A 14,808-nucleotide genomic window follows, 5' to 3' on the forward strand; every position below is an offset into this window, starting at 1 on the left:
TACTGGCAGGTCTTAAAGGATTGCTCCTAGCCAGACCAGGTCATTCTGGACTGGTCGACCTACTTGTGATATGCTCCAGTCTTTTAGTTAATAAAAGCCTTGGTTTGGATCAACAAGTCTTTGGTTCTTTCGACGCGCACTACAGATGGTAAATCAAAAAGAGGCTTCATGACCCGAGCTGTTCCTGGAAGAAACTGATGATAAAAATGCACCATTCCTATGAATTTCTGCAGGCTTTTAACTGTGCAGGTTTTGAGTATTTGGTAATAGCCTCAATTTTGGATGGTAGCAGAGTCACACCCTCTGGAGTAATTCTATGCCCCAAAAATCAATCGTTTCTTGTCCAAAAACATATTTATCTAGATTGATGATCAGTCCAAATTCTTGGAGATGGATAAAAAATGTATGAAGATGTTCCAAATGTTCCTCCTTGGTCCCACTGGCCACTAAAATGTCATTGAGGAAAATGAAGACATTGGTCATACCACATCCTAAAGCGTCCATCACCCATTGAAACGACTGAGCAGCATTCTTTAATCCAAATGGCATTCTTAAAAATTCGAACAACCCAAACTGGGTAATTATTGCTGTTTTGAAATGTCTTCTGGCTCTACTGGTACTTGGTGATAGCCACACATCAAGTCTATTTGAAGAAGATCTTCGCTCCATGCAAACTAGCCGAGAAATCCTGAATATGAGGTATCGGATAATGATCCGGAATGGTGGCGTCGTTAAGCTGCCTGTAATCTCCACAAGGTCATCAACCTCCATTGTGTTTTGGGATCATGTGTAATGGGGATGACCAGGGGCTGCTGGACCTACGAATTATGTTTAGTTCCTCCATCTTGCCAAACACGTCCTTAGCTAAATGCAGTTTCTCTGGAGGTAAGCGACGTGCTTTAGCATGGATAGGAGGGCCCTTAGTACAAATGCGGTAACACTGTGGTTTGCAGTGGAGACGGAAGATTGTTGAGTAGTAATTTCACGGAAATCTTCCAACAACTTGGAGAATTCATTTACTGGTTTACCTAATGTTGGAAGGCGCAGAGCAGGGGTATAGGCGTCTGCCAGAGGAATAGTCTGAAAAGTAGTTCCCTCTATTAGCTGACACCTTTTTAAGTCGATGAGAATGAATGAGCTTGAAAAAAATCTTCACCAAGCACAGGTTGGGATACTGCTGCTATAATAAATGGCCAAGTGTAGAGATGATACTCTTCCTGGTGCCAAACATTGGAATGTTGGAACTGTTAATTGCTTGTAGTTGCAGATCTGGGGTAGGATGGCGTGTATCAAAACCGGTGGGTGGAAATACTTCTGAACCTGTGTCCATCAGAAATATTCACTGGGACAACTGGTCCCATACATCCAGTAGGCTTGCAGGTTACTGCACCCCTTACTGGCGGTTGGCGTGAGCGTTTTCCGCAAATGAGCAAGGTAGAAGGCACTTGTGGGCATTTACTCCCCAACACCAAGATGAGGTGTCCACAGGCTGCTTGTCCACTTTGGGCATTGTTTGTTTGTAGGGAGTGCTGTGTTAGGAGCACTAGAGTGTAATATGGGGTCAAGAGGGAAGGGAATGGTTGCACAGACTCGTCTTTCCTTGCTGTCCTTTTTAACCAGCCGTAGAATGCCTGCCTCTGCCACTGCAGGCCTTGGGTCTCCGAATGAACACTTGGATAACAAGAGCCTAATATCATCTGGCATTCGCTCTAAAAAGAGCTGCTCGCATAACAGAACCACACAAGGCATTTCTTCAATGAATCAAACAGATTTACTGGTCAGAATGCACGCAACCTTTTAAAAGTCCAATCCACTCGCCCAACACGTGTTGACGTCATCACACACTGATGTCATGTAGCTGGTTTGATGACTTCTGGGAGTTGTAGTGCCACCATAGCGTCACTATACCGCCCAATTAAAGTAGCAACCTCATAGGTTTTTGGAGGATGGAAAGAAACCAGAGAATCTGGAGAAAGCCTACACAGGTCACGGGAAGAAAGTACAAACTCCTGGAGACAGCTCTGGATTCGAATCAAGGAAATTGGCGCTGTAATAGGGCTGCATTATCCGTGTCACCCCACATTCCCCCCACCCTAGATTCTGCCCCTCACCTACACATTAGGTGCAGTTTACAGAGCCCAATTAACCTACCAACCCTCCACGTTTTTGGAAGGTGGGTGGAAACCGGAAGATGTGGGGAAACCCCTTGCGGTCACAGGGAGAACATGCAAACTCCACATGAAAACACCAGCGGTCAGGGTTACAGGAACTGTGAGGCAGGGTCTCTACTCATCTCCCTCCGAATTGTGAGGAACACTTGCCTTGCCACCTCTCTCTCTGTCCCCATCCACTACCCTTCCCTCCTCATCCTCTACCATCACTCATGGTTGTCTGTGAGCTTGGGTTTTTCCAGTCCTTACTGACAGGTGCTCGTACCCTGGGCTGACTCCCTTACGGTAGGTGGCTGGGCACGGGGTATCGATGCAGTGATGGCTGCCTCTCGTGTTGAAGCACATCTGGTTCAGTCCACACTTAATGTTCTGCTCCCGACATTCATCGATATCTGAAATCAAGAGGTAACAATGTTAGCTACCCAGTCTCCATTCACCACGACCCCCACCCAATCTGACAACCCTTTCCAAACCCATGAATAAAGGTGTGACCACCAGCCAAGAGACAAAGTTCCGCAAGATAATTAGTGAGTGGGGAAAGGTTATTTTACTGATGGGGTGGCAGGATGTGGACTACCTGCCTTGTGCAGTTAAGAGAGACCATGACCAGTGAAAAGTACTAACCCTGGCAGGTTCTACCATTGGGTAGCAGTCGATAACCAGGAGGGCACATGCACTGGTAGCTGCCCTGAGTGTTCCTGCAATCATGTTGGCAGAAGTTCCAAGTCTGACATTCATTGATATCTAGAAAAAAAGGAAAACATGCAACTGGTTCACCTCATCCTGCACCTGACTTCAGAAATCCTCAGTGACTTCTTTACTATTTGTTTGCTGAGTTGTCTGACGCATGATGGTGTGCTCCTTCGAGGTTCAAGAGCAGTTCCAACCACCTCGGGGAGGTTGTTCAACCTCCCTGAACTATTCTAACCATAAACTGCTTGGGGACCACAAAAAGATTTGTCTGCACAATTGAAACTTCACTTTATTTGCACTAATAACAACTGTGAATATTTATCTATCCTTTTACATAATCTCGCAGAAATTTAATTTATATTATTGTTGTTAGTGTATGTTGTTAGTGGCTGCAGCAAGTAGGAAGTACAGTGCCTCTGCACTTAGGTATGTGACAATAAACTATCATCCCAAGGCTGTGTTTCTAAAATGTCTGGAGCTTGTGCTGAAATGTCCTTGAACAAGGAATTGTCCTGAAGCAATTGGTGGGTTGGGAGGTGGAAAAGATAAAATAACAGGATAGGATTTCCTCTACCAATAGCCAGTTCTGCGCTCAGCTAGACCAGACCTCTGGCAGAAATGTGCTTCTAAGTGCCACTTCAGTTTTGCCTCATGGAAAAATACTTTGATGGATGGTTAAGCCAGATTACTGGCATTGCTCGGAATGTTTGCTTGCCTCTAATTTTCTTGTGCTCTGAAACAATAAAAAATAAATTATACAATTAAAATATTTTAAAATTATAGAGGTTTTAATTCAGACATTTAAAAATGGCAGAGAACACATCTAAACATTTAAAGACCTTTAATTACTTGCAATGTGCCTCACGCCCTTTCATGTTGTGGCAGAAGATGCACAGGGTCTAAGTTAATGTCATCGGGTTCAGTGATCAGATGGCCCCAGGGCTTAGCTGGAAATCTCCAGAGAATCTCTGCAGCCGCAAAAGAGACTCCAGGATAGTGTGTTACCACCCGGGTGCTCGGGTCCAGGATGTCTCTGAGCAGGTGCAGAATATTTTTAAGGGGAGGGTGAGCAGCCAGAGGTCATGGTACATATTGGTACCAATGACATAGGCAGGAATGGGGTGGAAGTCCTACAAAGTAAGGAGTTAGGAAAGAGCTGGCCATCTCTGGAATACCCCCGTGCCACGAGCTCATTAAAGTCAGAACATGGAGACAGTGCAGACAAATGTGTGGCTGAAGAGATGTTGCAGGGGGCAGGGTTTCAAGTTCTTGGATCTGGGAAAGGGTGACCTGTACAAGTGGGATGGGTTGCACCTGAACTCATCCTGGCAGGGAGGCATGCCAATGTTGTCAGGGGGAGGGGGTGGGAACCAAAATGAAGAGGCCACTTATGCACAAGTAGGGACAGCTGGTAGGGAGGTTGAGTCGGCAGATAGGGCAATATTGCAACCATGGGGATGAATTGCAATGCAACACAGAGTCAAAAGTAACAAATAAATGGCTAAAAGTTTTGTATTTGGATGCAGGTAAATGTAAAAAATAAAGTGAATGACCTTGTACAACTATTGATCAGCAGGTATGAAGTTGTGGCCATCACAGAGTCGTGGCTAAAGGATGGCTGTCATTGGGAGCTGAATCTCCAAGGATACAAATATATATCAAAAGGATGGGCAGGTAAGCAGAGGGGGGGGGGGGGGGCGTGGCTCTGTTGGTAAGGAACACCATTAAATCATTAGAAAGAGGTGACATAGGATCAGAAGATGTAGAAACATTTGTGGGTTGAGTTAGGAAATGGTAAGGGTGAAAAGACACAATTAGCGGTTATATACAGACCTCCAAACAGTAGCTGGGATGTGGACAACAGCAAATCGAAAAAGTGTGTCAGAGGGCAATGTTATGGTAGTCGTGGGGGATTTTAACATGCAAGTCAATTGGGAAAACCAGGTTGGGACTGGTGATTTTGATGATCTCAAGAGAGAGAATTTATAGAAAGCCTACGAGATGGCTTTTTAGAGCAGGTTGTTGTTGAACCTACTAGGGGATCGGCTGTACTGGATTGGGGGTTGTGTAATGCACCAGAGGCAATTAGAGATCTTAGAGAAAGGAACTATTAACTCAATATGATTGAGTTCAATTTGAGAAGGAGAAACTAAAGTCAGGTATGTTGGTATTTCAGGGAGTAAAGAGAATTCCAGTGGCATGAGAGAGGAACTGGCCAAAGTAGATTGGAAGGGGGCACGAGTAGGGAAAATGGCAGAGCAGCAATGGATGGAGTTTCTGCAAGAAATGAGGAAGGTGCAGGATAAATACATGCCAAAAATAGAGGACATTTTCAAAGGGAAAAATGTCACAACTGTGGCTGACAAAAGAAGTCAAAGGCATGTAAAAGCAAAAGAGAGGCCATTCAAGGAAGCAAAAATAATTGGGAAGATAGAGGATGTTGAAGGGTACCAGGGAAGGGAAGTGAGTGCAGTTACTATTTCAAGGGAGAAGGTGCTCAGAAAGCTGAATGGTGTAAGGGTGGATAAGTCTCCCAGTCCAGATGGATTTTACCCTTGGGTTCAGAAAGAAGTAGTGGTAGAGATGGTGGAGGGATTGGTAATGTTCTTTCAGGAATCAATACATTTTGGTGTGGTCACGGAGGACTGGAAAATCACAAACGGCACCTTAGTATTCAAGAAGGGAGGGAGGGAGCAGAAAGGAAATTATAGGCTGGTTAGCTTGACGTCAGTGGTTGGGAAGATATTGGAGTTGATTGTCAAGTATGACAAAATAGGCCTAAACCAGCAAGATTTTCTTTAGGGAAAATCTTCCTTAACAAACCAAATGGAATTCTTTGAGGAAGTGAGAAGCAGGCTGGATAAAGGAGATGCAGTGGATGATGTGTATTTGGATTTTCAGAAGGCCTTTGACAAGGGGCTGAATCTGAAACTATGGTAGAACAGGGAATGTACCTGAATGGGTAGAGCACTGGCTGATTGGTAGGAAGCAGATTCGGAATACGGGGATCATATTCTGATTGACTGCCAGTTACTAGTGGTGATCCACAGGGGTCAGTGTTAGAGCCACTTCTTTTTATTTAGATTAGTGATTCCCAAAATAGGCGCTGCCCCGCCCCCCCACCCCCCACCATGCGTGGTGGAAAGATCCAAGGGGGTGGTCCGAACCTTCCATCTTGTTATTATTTATTTTGATGCAAAGTTTAATGAAGAAGCCTATGCAGTAATTTTCTGGCGAGACTCAGGGTGGCAATAATGAGCAAAATAAATGGCAACAAGGCATTTTTGCGAGAGCTGGTCTCGGTGGCTGCCATGTTGTACTGGTGGCCCCTCTCATCGCTGCCACCACCCCACCAGCACTGCCATCAACCACCCTCTCAGCGCCGCCACCCCACCAGTACCGCCATCAACCCCCCTCTCAGTCCCGCCATCAACCCCCTTCTCAGTCCCGCCATCAACCCCCCTCTCAGTGCCTCCACCCCACCAGTACCGCCATCAACCCCCCTCTCAGTGCCGCCATCAACCCCCCTCTCAGTGCCGCCATCAACCCCCCTCTCAGTGCCACCATCAACCCCCCTCTCAGTGCCGCCACCCCCCCAGTACTGCCATTAACCCCCCTCTCAGTGCTGCCACCAACCCCCCTCTCAGCACCGCCACTAACCCCCATCAGTGCCGCCAATAGCCCTCCCTAAGCAGTACCACTAACCCCTCTCTCAGCACCGTTGTATGGGGGGGGGCACTTGGGATGTGCCCTGGAGGCCAAGGGGGCGGGAGTCTGAAAAAGTTTGGGAACCACTGATTTAGATTACGGAATTAATGGTTTTGTGGCCAGATTTGCAGATGATACGAAGGTAAGTGGAGGAGGAGAAGAAGGTAGTGTTCAGGAAACAGGGAGGTTGCAGAAGGGCTGGGAGTCCTCATACAAGATAACTTGAAGGTAAACTTGCAGATGAGTCGGTGGTGAAGAAGGCAAATGTGTGTTTGAGAGGAAATCCCAAACTTCCTTATGGTGAGCAGGGAATGGCTAGTTGGGTCAATAATTCACAGCATACCCCACTTATGTCCAGGGTCTAAACTGATTCATAATAAAAAGCAAGTCTTGGGGGATAAAATGCGATTGCAATTGATCCAGTTCTGACAGGAGGATGTCCGCTAATGCTCCTCGTTGCAGAAGTTAAGGAAACCTTTGTGGAGATGATTGATAAATGGCTCCATCTAGTGGACATCAGACATGCAGCGTTGTCAGTGGTCACAGGAAAAGGTCCTGACCAAGTTGTTAAAACAAAAAAGTCTGTAGACGCTGGGGTCAACTGTATTGTTCACGGCATTCCTCAATTTTTAAATTCTTTGCTACATTTCTTAACATTTTTTAAAGATGTCTGACAGAGTGATTCTCCCTGAAAATTTCCCAGACTTAACTTTATCAGTTGCCAAAACACACGTTCACCACACTTGGTTTCATCTCTTTTTTCCCCCAACTCAATGTTATTATTTTTCTCATTCCTTCTCACACAACCCTTTCCTACATTTATTTTTATTTTTCCTATCTTCAAGGAACCTGAAACTAACTAAAATGTGCGCATCCTCCAATGGGGAATTCTGTACACAGGATGCGGAGATTCCTGGGGAATCTGGGATTCACTGGCCAGCACCTGAAGTGAGCCACATTCTGGAACTGCTGCAGCAGTGGAAGTCCACCAATCTGTCGCTAGCAGAGTGTGCCGGGATTTTGAGTTGGAGCAGTAAATCAAGACGGAGTGGTGGAGCTAGTTGCAAAATATGACTTCCCAGAACTTTTCATCAAGTCAAGCATATCCACTTGCCTGAGTAAATGCAGTTCTATCAGCAAAAAGAGCTGGAAATCATTCAGGCCAATGCAGGCTGTTTCAATGATACATTGAATGCCAGCCCACACGGTCAGTTCTTATACCTATCCTTTATGGAAACGTTTTTTCTAGACAAACACCTTTGACTACAAGGCCATCAGGCAGTGGTCAGCACAGAGCATCCTGCAGACACTTGAGGGACAAGGACATCATAGATATTGTGGGGTGATTCCTAAGCAAACCGCCCAGGACATCTACCAGAATGACTCATTGCCAGTGCTCACTAACAAGAACCAGGACTTGGCCTGGCTGGTAGTGAGTGAAGCCCTCCCAGTCAGATCCTTTCTGCACAACAGAAATATCACCCACAATGCACGTTGTCCCCGAGATGACTGCGGTGGAGTGGAGACAGCCATTCACCTCTTTGCAGAATGCAGGTTCACTAAGAATGTATGGAGAAGAATGCAAGGGTCCTTGTCACGGTTCATCTCCAGCAGCAGCGTGACAGAGGACTCTCTGGTTTGCGGGTTGTTTCCGAGGACGCACGTAGAGACAGACATCCATAGCTGGTGGAAGACCATCAACTCAGTGAAAGACGCCCGTAGGTCTGCCCAGAAGTTATTGGTCTTTTAGCACACTGAGATGTTGGTGAGGGAATCCTGCTGAATGGCACATTTCAGTCTGTAGGAGTACATGCTGAGGGACGCGCTGAGGCTTGGTGCAGCCAACACGAGGGCACTGTAGAGAAGGACCACAGTCGAGAGCCACCATTCTCAACCTTTTTTCGGCTATGACCCCACTAGGATTTACTTCCCTGTGAAGTAGTCAAGTTTTGGTTTCTTATTTCCTAACGTCAACATAAAAAAAATTATGTATGTGAGGTGAAAGGAAAACAAAATTTTTAATATGCCCTGGCCCCTGGGGTGGGGTGGGGAAGGTGCAAAGGACCCCATTGAAAATGGCTTCTACGGGAGCTGAGACCAATGGGAAGTCCATCAAACATCATGGGGGGTGGGGGGGGGAAGAACGGTAAGGTGCTACAGTGGTGGCAATAGTGCAATTAGAGAATGCATGTAACAATGAACATGTACATTGATGGAAATGTATATTTATGACACTAGGGACGTGAAAAAACCTTGATCAGTTTTCCTTTTTGTAAATAATTTATTGTGAATAAAGTTTATTTTTTTAGAAAAAAAACCATCAGTGACTGCAGGATGCAACTAGGCCCTGAGGCAACTTGACAAGGCCTTTGCAACAGCAGGGCCTAAACCTGTGACATCTAGCACAGAAGGGCAGCTGTATGTGAGCACCTCCACGCTGCACACTCTGACTTGTCCTTGTTGCCGCAGTGTTTGTGTGGCTAGACCAGAGAATGGTGAAGGAGATTTTAAAAAAAAAAGATTCTGTTTAAGGCACATCCTTTTTGAACAACAAGCTATTGAACTAGGATGGCAATGCGCAATATGCTGGAGAAACACAGCAGGTCAAGCAGCATCCACAAGAAGGAAAGGGTAACCTTTGCGAGGAGTTCGTAGGTTACCCTGAGACCAGCAGGGTCTTTTGATTCCTGATGAAGGGCTTCAGCCCAAAACATTGGTTAATCTTCAAGGGGCTCAGGCCTGAATTGTTGGTTACCCTTTCGTTGCTATGGATGCTGTGTGACCTGCTGAGTTTTACCATCATGTTTGTGTATTGTACTCGACATCAGTACCTGCAGATTTTCTTGTTCAACTCAATTGAACTAGGTTTTCTTGTTGACAGGAACACTCACCAGTACATGCTCTGTTTCGCTCCCTGTATCCTGTGGGACACTGCTTCCTGTGGTCACGGATTGCATATTCTCTATTTGCCTTCCACTCTAGCCAGGTGTAGAAGGGACTGATCTGGTTCTGGCCAGTCTGCTGGATGTGGCTGAATTGACCAACGGAGACCAGCTGTGGCCTGAAGCTTGTAATTGTGCTGTCGTTCCGCTTTGGCTTTTCCAGTCCTGCACAAAACTTGGCATCAGCCAGGAGCTGCTTGCCAGCTGGGCACAAGCACTTGTAACTGCCAGGCAGGTTTCGGCACAGGTAGCTGCAGGGCCTGGGCAGCTGTTGGCATTCATCCACATCTATTGCAATGAGATACATTGGATGAAATAAAATCAAAAGCAATCACACCCATCATCTTCTCTGCTCTCTATGAACCTTGACTGCAGTCATACACTCACAAGGGCTCTCAAAGTAATCCTCCATTGGCGCATGGTACACTGGGATCTCAGATTCTCTTTTCAAACAGGGGGACCTCAAGGAGCTTCAGAACACCCATTTGCAAGGTTATGAGCACCAGAAATCCTTTGAAAAAGACAAGTGGAAACTTCACTTTTATTCTTTAACTGGGGAGTAATTCTTTTCCATCTCTTCCTCTTCTATTTGCTGCCAACCCGTCATTTCCATGACTGGAAGCCTATGCTGGGATGGCCAAACCTCCACGACTCCTCTACACTCTCCAAGGTGAACTTTAATCCTTTGGACACAGCTTCCATCACTTTTATATGATCCATCGCTTCAAGAGTACGTTTATTCGATGGAAAAAAACTCAGAACAATCTGACCGAATGTTGAGAATCCAGGTGGAGTCTCTTCAATATTTTTCAATGTTGCAGCACGGTAGAAGACCTATGAAGCCTAATTACACCCAATTAACCCATCAATCCCACGCGTGGGAGGAAACTGGAGCACCCGGAGAAAATGGATGCTGGTCTCAGGGTAACCTACGAACTCCTCACAAACAGCAGGGATTCAAAGCTGGCGCTGCACTAACCGTGACCACTGTGTCACCCTTGTTTCCAAAGGCTGGAAGTGGCTTGGCGACATCAGATTGGTGGTAATGATTATGATCAGCCTGAGCTGATATCGCTCACCATCAGAGACTGCCTGGCTCCAGGCTCACATCAATGCTGCTGGGGCTTGAGTTGTTCAATGTTAGTGGACATGCACTATCACTGGGGATCAGAAGTCTTGACCTTTCTGCTCTCCGTTTTTCACCCCCTCACCTGTCCTCAGCTACTTACCCAGACATGGACTTCCCACTCCCTGCGATCGGTAACCCCGAGGGCAGCTGCAGCGGTAACTGCCCACTGTGTTCTCACACCTCTGGTTGTAGCGGCACATGTGACTCCCTCCTCTGCACTCATCCACATCTAGACAAAAGGGTGTTGGTCAGAAAATTTGGGAGTGCAGGATTGTCCAAATGGATAGGGATCAGGAATAAGCAAACAACCACAATGGTTTGAGAATATCGGAGCAGAAAGAACCACACATAGTGAGGTCGCTGTGTACAGTTCTGGTGAGGAGGAAACCACAGAGGGGGCAGAGGTTACTCCAAGGGATGGAGAGTCTGAGTAGCTGTTTTCTTGGGCACAGAGGGAGCTGAGATAAGATTTAGTTCAGGTGTTTAATGTTGGGAGAGGCTGACAGTTGCAGTAAGCTCAAGAGAAAAGTACAAGTAAAGAAAGCAGTGAGCAGGCATGACTTTTAGCCAGTGGGAGATCCATTTAAGAGTTTGATAACAGCCGGAAATAAACTGTCCTTGAATCGGGGGGGTTCTTCAAGTTGCAGCGATTGCTAGAAATGTGTGGGAGTATTGAGATTAAGGGAAGCATGGAAGACTGCACCAGAGGAACATGAAGAGTTGGAGGAGGGAACTCCAGAAGACATTTAAATCCCAAGGCATTGATGGATGGAGATTCAAGGCAGGCCTGTAAGCAAATAGGAGCAGTGTACCAATGCCTGCAGTGGATGGGCAGCTATGGGGTGGAGAACTGAAGGGACTGGAGATTTGTAATATGCTTGTTCCTCCAGGCTGGCTATTCCTGTGGCAAGCCTTCCATTTCTTGACATCAAGCTAAAACATGCGCTGGCAATTCTTGACTGGGAAAGATTACCTCGTGTTTTGAAAAAGTGATTTGTACTTACCCCCACAGGTTCCACTAGGTAGCCGGATGGTGCCACGAGGACAGCTCTCGTGGCAATGGTATCCTCCCTTGGTGTTTTGGCAATCCTGGTACGGGTGGCAGACATTCATGTCACATTCATTGATATCTGTGATCAGAAAAAGAAAACTCTGGACACTAAAGCTAGAATCTTGACTTCATCTGTGATCCCTGCCCTCTCCTGACCCTGAACCCACCCACCCCCCACACATCACTGTAGGGATGCTGCACTGTCAGAGACCCTGGCTCTTGTAGCAGATTAAATTATTGCCTGGCATCTTCTCTCGGGTGTTTACCATAGATCCCCATGGCCACCATTGTGAATCAGAGCAGGGAAGAATTTCCAGACCAATGTTCTCTCTTGACTAAAGTCATCAATACCAATCTTCAGTATCCATGGAGAGAAATATATACTTATGTTTATGTTTCGATAATGGGTCCTGATCCGAAACATTGAAATTTAGAACTTTATTTACAACACCAATTCCAGCCATTGAAACCCATGTTACCCAATTAAACCAACTAACCCTGTATGTTTTTGGATGGTGGGAGGAAACCAGAGCACGTGGAGAAAACACACGCAGGTCTTGGGGAGAACATACAGACTCCTTACAGACAGTGCCAGAATCGAACCTGTGCTGTAATAGTGGTGTGCTAACGACTACAATAACCATGCCGCTCATTTGTGGCCATTTCTCTCCACAGATGCTGCCTGACCTGTTGAGTGGCTCCACCTTCTCATTGCTTGCTCTAGATTCTAGCATCTGCACTTTCTATATTCCCCAAGAACAGATGCCCTATTGTCCATTGTATGTGGATCTTTTCCCTTGGTTTCAGTTTGCATTGGAAGCTTCTTGGAAAGGTTAAAAGAAAACCAGATACTCACCAACACAGCGCTGTGCCAGGAGTTGGTAGCCCGGATCACATGCACACCAATAGGTGCCAATAGCATTGAGGCAACGCTGATGACAAGGAAGGCTGCCTGACTCCTTGCATTCATTAACATCTAGCAGGAAAAATGAAAACAGAATTCAACTTTAAGTCTCCCTTCAGTTGTGCTGATCGGTTTGGCACACCAGCGCACAGGAGCAAGGCCTGGTTTGCGGTATCTGATTATCTTACCCTGTGTAATGATGGAGCATCAGAGTGACCCTCCCTCATGCAAGGATGGAGTAAGGAACAAAATCAGCCAAGCATTCTTTTTGATCTGTGTGAAATGCATGTGGTCCTCAGACAACAAATACCGGTTGAGTATCCCTTTTTAATGTTTGAAAAATATTGTACTAAAGATTGCTTGTATGCAATGAGCTCTTCGACAAAGTCTGCGTTACCTCCTGCTAATGGTAGGTAGCTGTCTCACCCGAGTGAGCATTCGAGTCTCACTCCAAAGACCTGGGTCCCGATCTGCTAAATGGACAGAGGTCCTGCCTTGCAGGCACCATCTCATACTAATGGTCTGTCTGTCTCACTGGGTGGATGCGAAAGATCTCATGGAAGTCTGAAGAAAAGTGGGGGAGTTTGTCCCAATGACATGGAAGTATTTATTCCTTCATTTTCTGGCCATTATTTTTGCTTGTCTGATCTTTCTGTGCTCATATTGGTTACTGATCTTCCAACATCATTACATCTTCCAAGGATTTCACTGCCTGCAAAGCCCTTCACAATATCTGGCCTATAGAGAAGGTACTACATCTATTTAATCTCCCATTCTTGAAAGGTTTAGGTCCACGTTATGGACCTTCAATAATGCGCTCTGTTGTACTCAAGAAGGAGCAATCCAAAGTTAATTTGATGCCACCAGTAAGAATGGTAAAGGGAAGCTCAATGCTGAGAGTGTAATGTTGCCTCAGACATCAGGAAATCAAGGAAGGAAGAGGAAAAGGAGGATTATAGAGGAAGGAGAGGGGTGAGGAGGAGGGCTGAGGAAGGGACACAGAAACGGGACAGGAACATGATGCAGGAGGAGGACAGTGGAGGAGGGAATAGGGCATGGAGGAGATGAATGGAGAAGAGATAAAGGGAAAGATGGATGGTTGACTCCCTCTAGTTTTTGTCCACCATCTTCAGTTCGACACCACTGACCAATCCTATGGCTTATATCCATTGGATTAATTTTTCCAGACAAACGATGAATTATTTAGGAACAGCCATTCTTAACCTTTTTTGGCTTATGGCCCCCTTAGGACTCTACTCAAAGTTTATGGACCCCCTTCCCTGTGAAACAATCAAGTTTTGGTTTCTTCCCTACTTCTCTCCTACTGACTGCATAAAATCATAAAAAAAATATTTATGCTACCATGTATTCGCGTGTAATAGTTGAATTTTGTGCATCAATTTTTAGTGTAAAATTTAGGGAGTTGACTATCACGCACATGCTACTTTTGACCAAGGGCCTAGGTGAGAGTCTGCGGTCAAGGCATCAGGAGCTCGGATTGGCCGGTAGACAGGGCCTAAGAGGGACTCCAGGGTTGAGGTATGGGGAGCTTGGATGGGCGGGTGGCCAGGGCCTGGGCAAGAGTCTGTGGTCAAGGTGTCAAGAGCTCAGATGGGTGGGTGGCCAGGGCCAAAAATCAGGGATGTTGACTTTTACACATGATATATGGAAAGTATCAGATTTAGGGGCCAAAAATAGGAAGGGGATCGACTGTAACACATGTATATATCGTACGTGAGGTGAAAAGAAAACCAGGTTTTTACTTAAACGTTTTGTGGCCCCCATGGTCCCTGTTGAGAATGGCTGCTTTAAGAGATTTGCCATAGCCAGTACCTTCACAACCTGGTCCTCTTGCAGATCGCTTAAAGCCAATTCCACAATGTACCAGGCAGCGGTATGAACCTCCCTCATTCTGACAGTCTTGGCCAAAGTGGCACGTGTGGGTCCCGAGCTGGCATTCATCAAGATCTGTCAACAGAATGGAACAGAGGACATTCAATGGAAGGGTAGGTTGGTGGAGGCAGAGTCAGGTTAGAGGAAGCTGGCATTAATAGCAGCACACATCAACTCGGGTGTTCCTCTGCTGGAAGTTCAATGCCAATGTCTGTTCAGAGCGCCTGTTCACTAACCTGCCTCAACACCACGGGCACCATTTCCTGGCCATGGCACTCATTAGCAAAGTCCATAGTGAGGCAGAATGATGCCTTCAG

General features: G+C 46.2%; 1 protein-coding gene across 1 annotated transcript in view; it reads right to left on the reverse strand.

Annotated features, from left to right (window-relative positions):
* The window catches only part of LOC138753503 (hemicentin-1-like), a 349,996-nt gene that overhangs the window by 6,400 nt on the left and 328,788 nt on the right, over positions 1-14,808 (reverse strand). The window contains exons 97-103 of the mRNA XM_069916635.1: positions 14,432-14,566; positions 12,551-12,670; positions 11,648-11,773; positions 10,744-10,872; positions 9,464-9,802; positions 2,796-2,915; positions 2,437-2,563 (exon numbers count right to left, since the gene is read on the reverse strand). Coding sequence (XP_069772736.1) covers positions 2,437-2,563; positions 2,796-2,915; positions 9,464-9,802; positions 10,744-10,872; positions 11,648-11,773; positions 12,551-12,670; positions 14,432-14,566 — 1,096 coding nt within the window. The remainder of the gene's footprint in view (positions 1-2,436; positions 2,564-2,795; positions 2,916-9,463; positions 9,803-10,743; positions 10,873-11,647; positions 11,774-12,550; positions 12,671-14,431; positions 14,567-14,808) is intronic.

Source organism: Narcine bancroftii, chromosome 1 (assembly GCF_036971445.1).
Source record: "Narcine bancroftii isolate sNarBan1 chromosome 1, sNarBan1.hap1, whole genome shotgun sequence".
In the NCBI taxonomy this organism is placed as follows: domain Eukaryota; kingdom Metazoa; phylum Chordata; class Chondrichthyes; order Torpediniformes; family Narcinidae; genus Narcine; species Narcine bancroftii.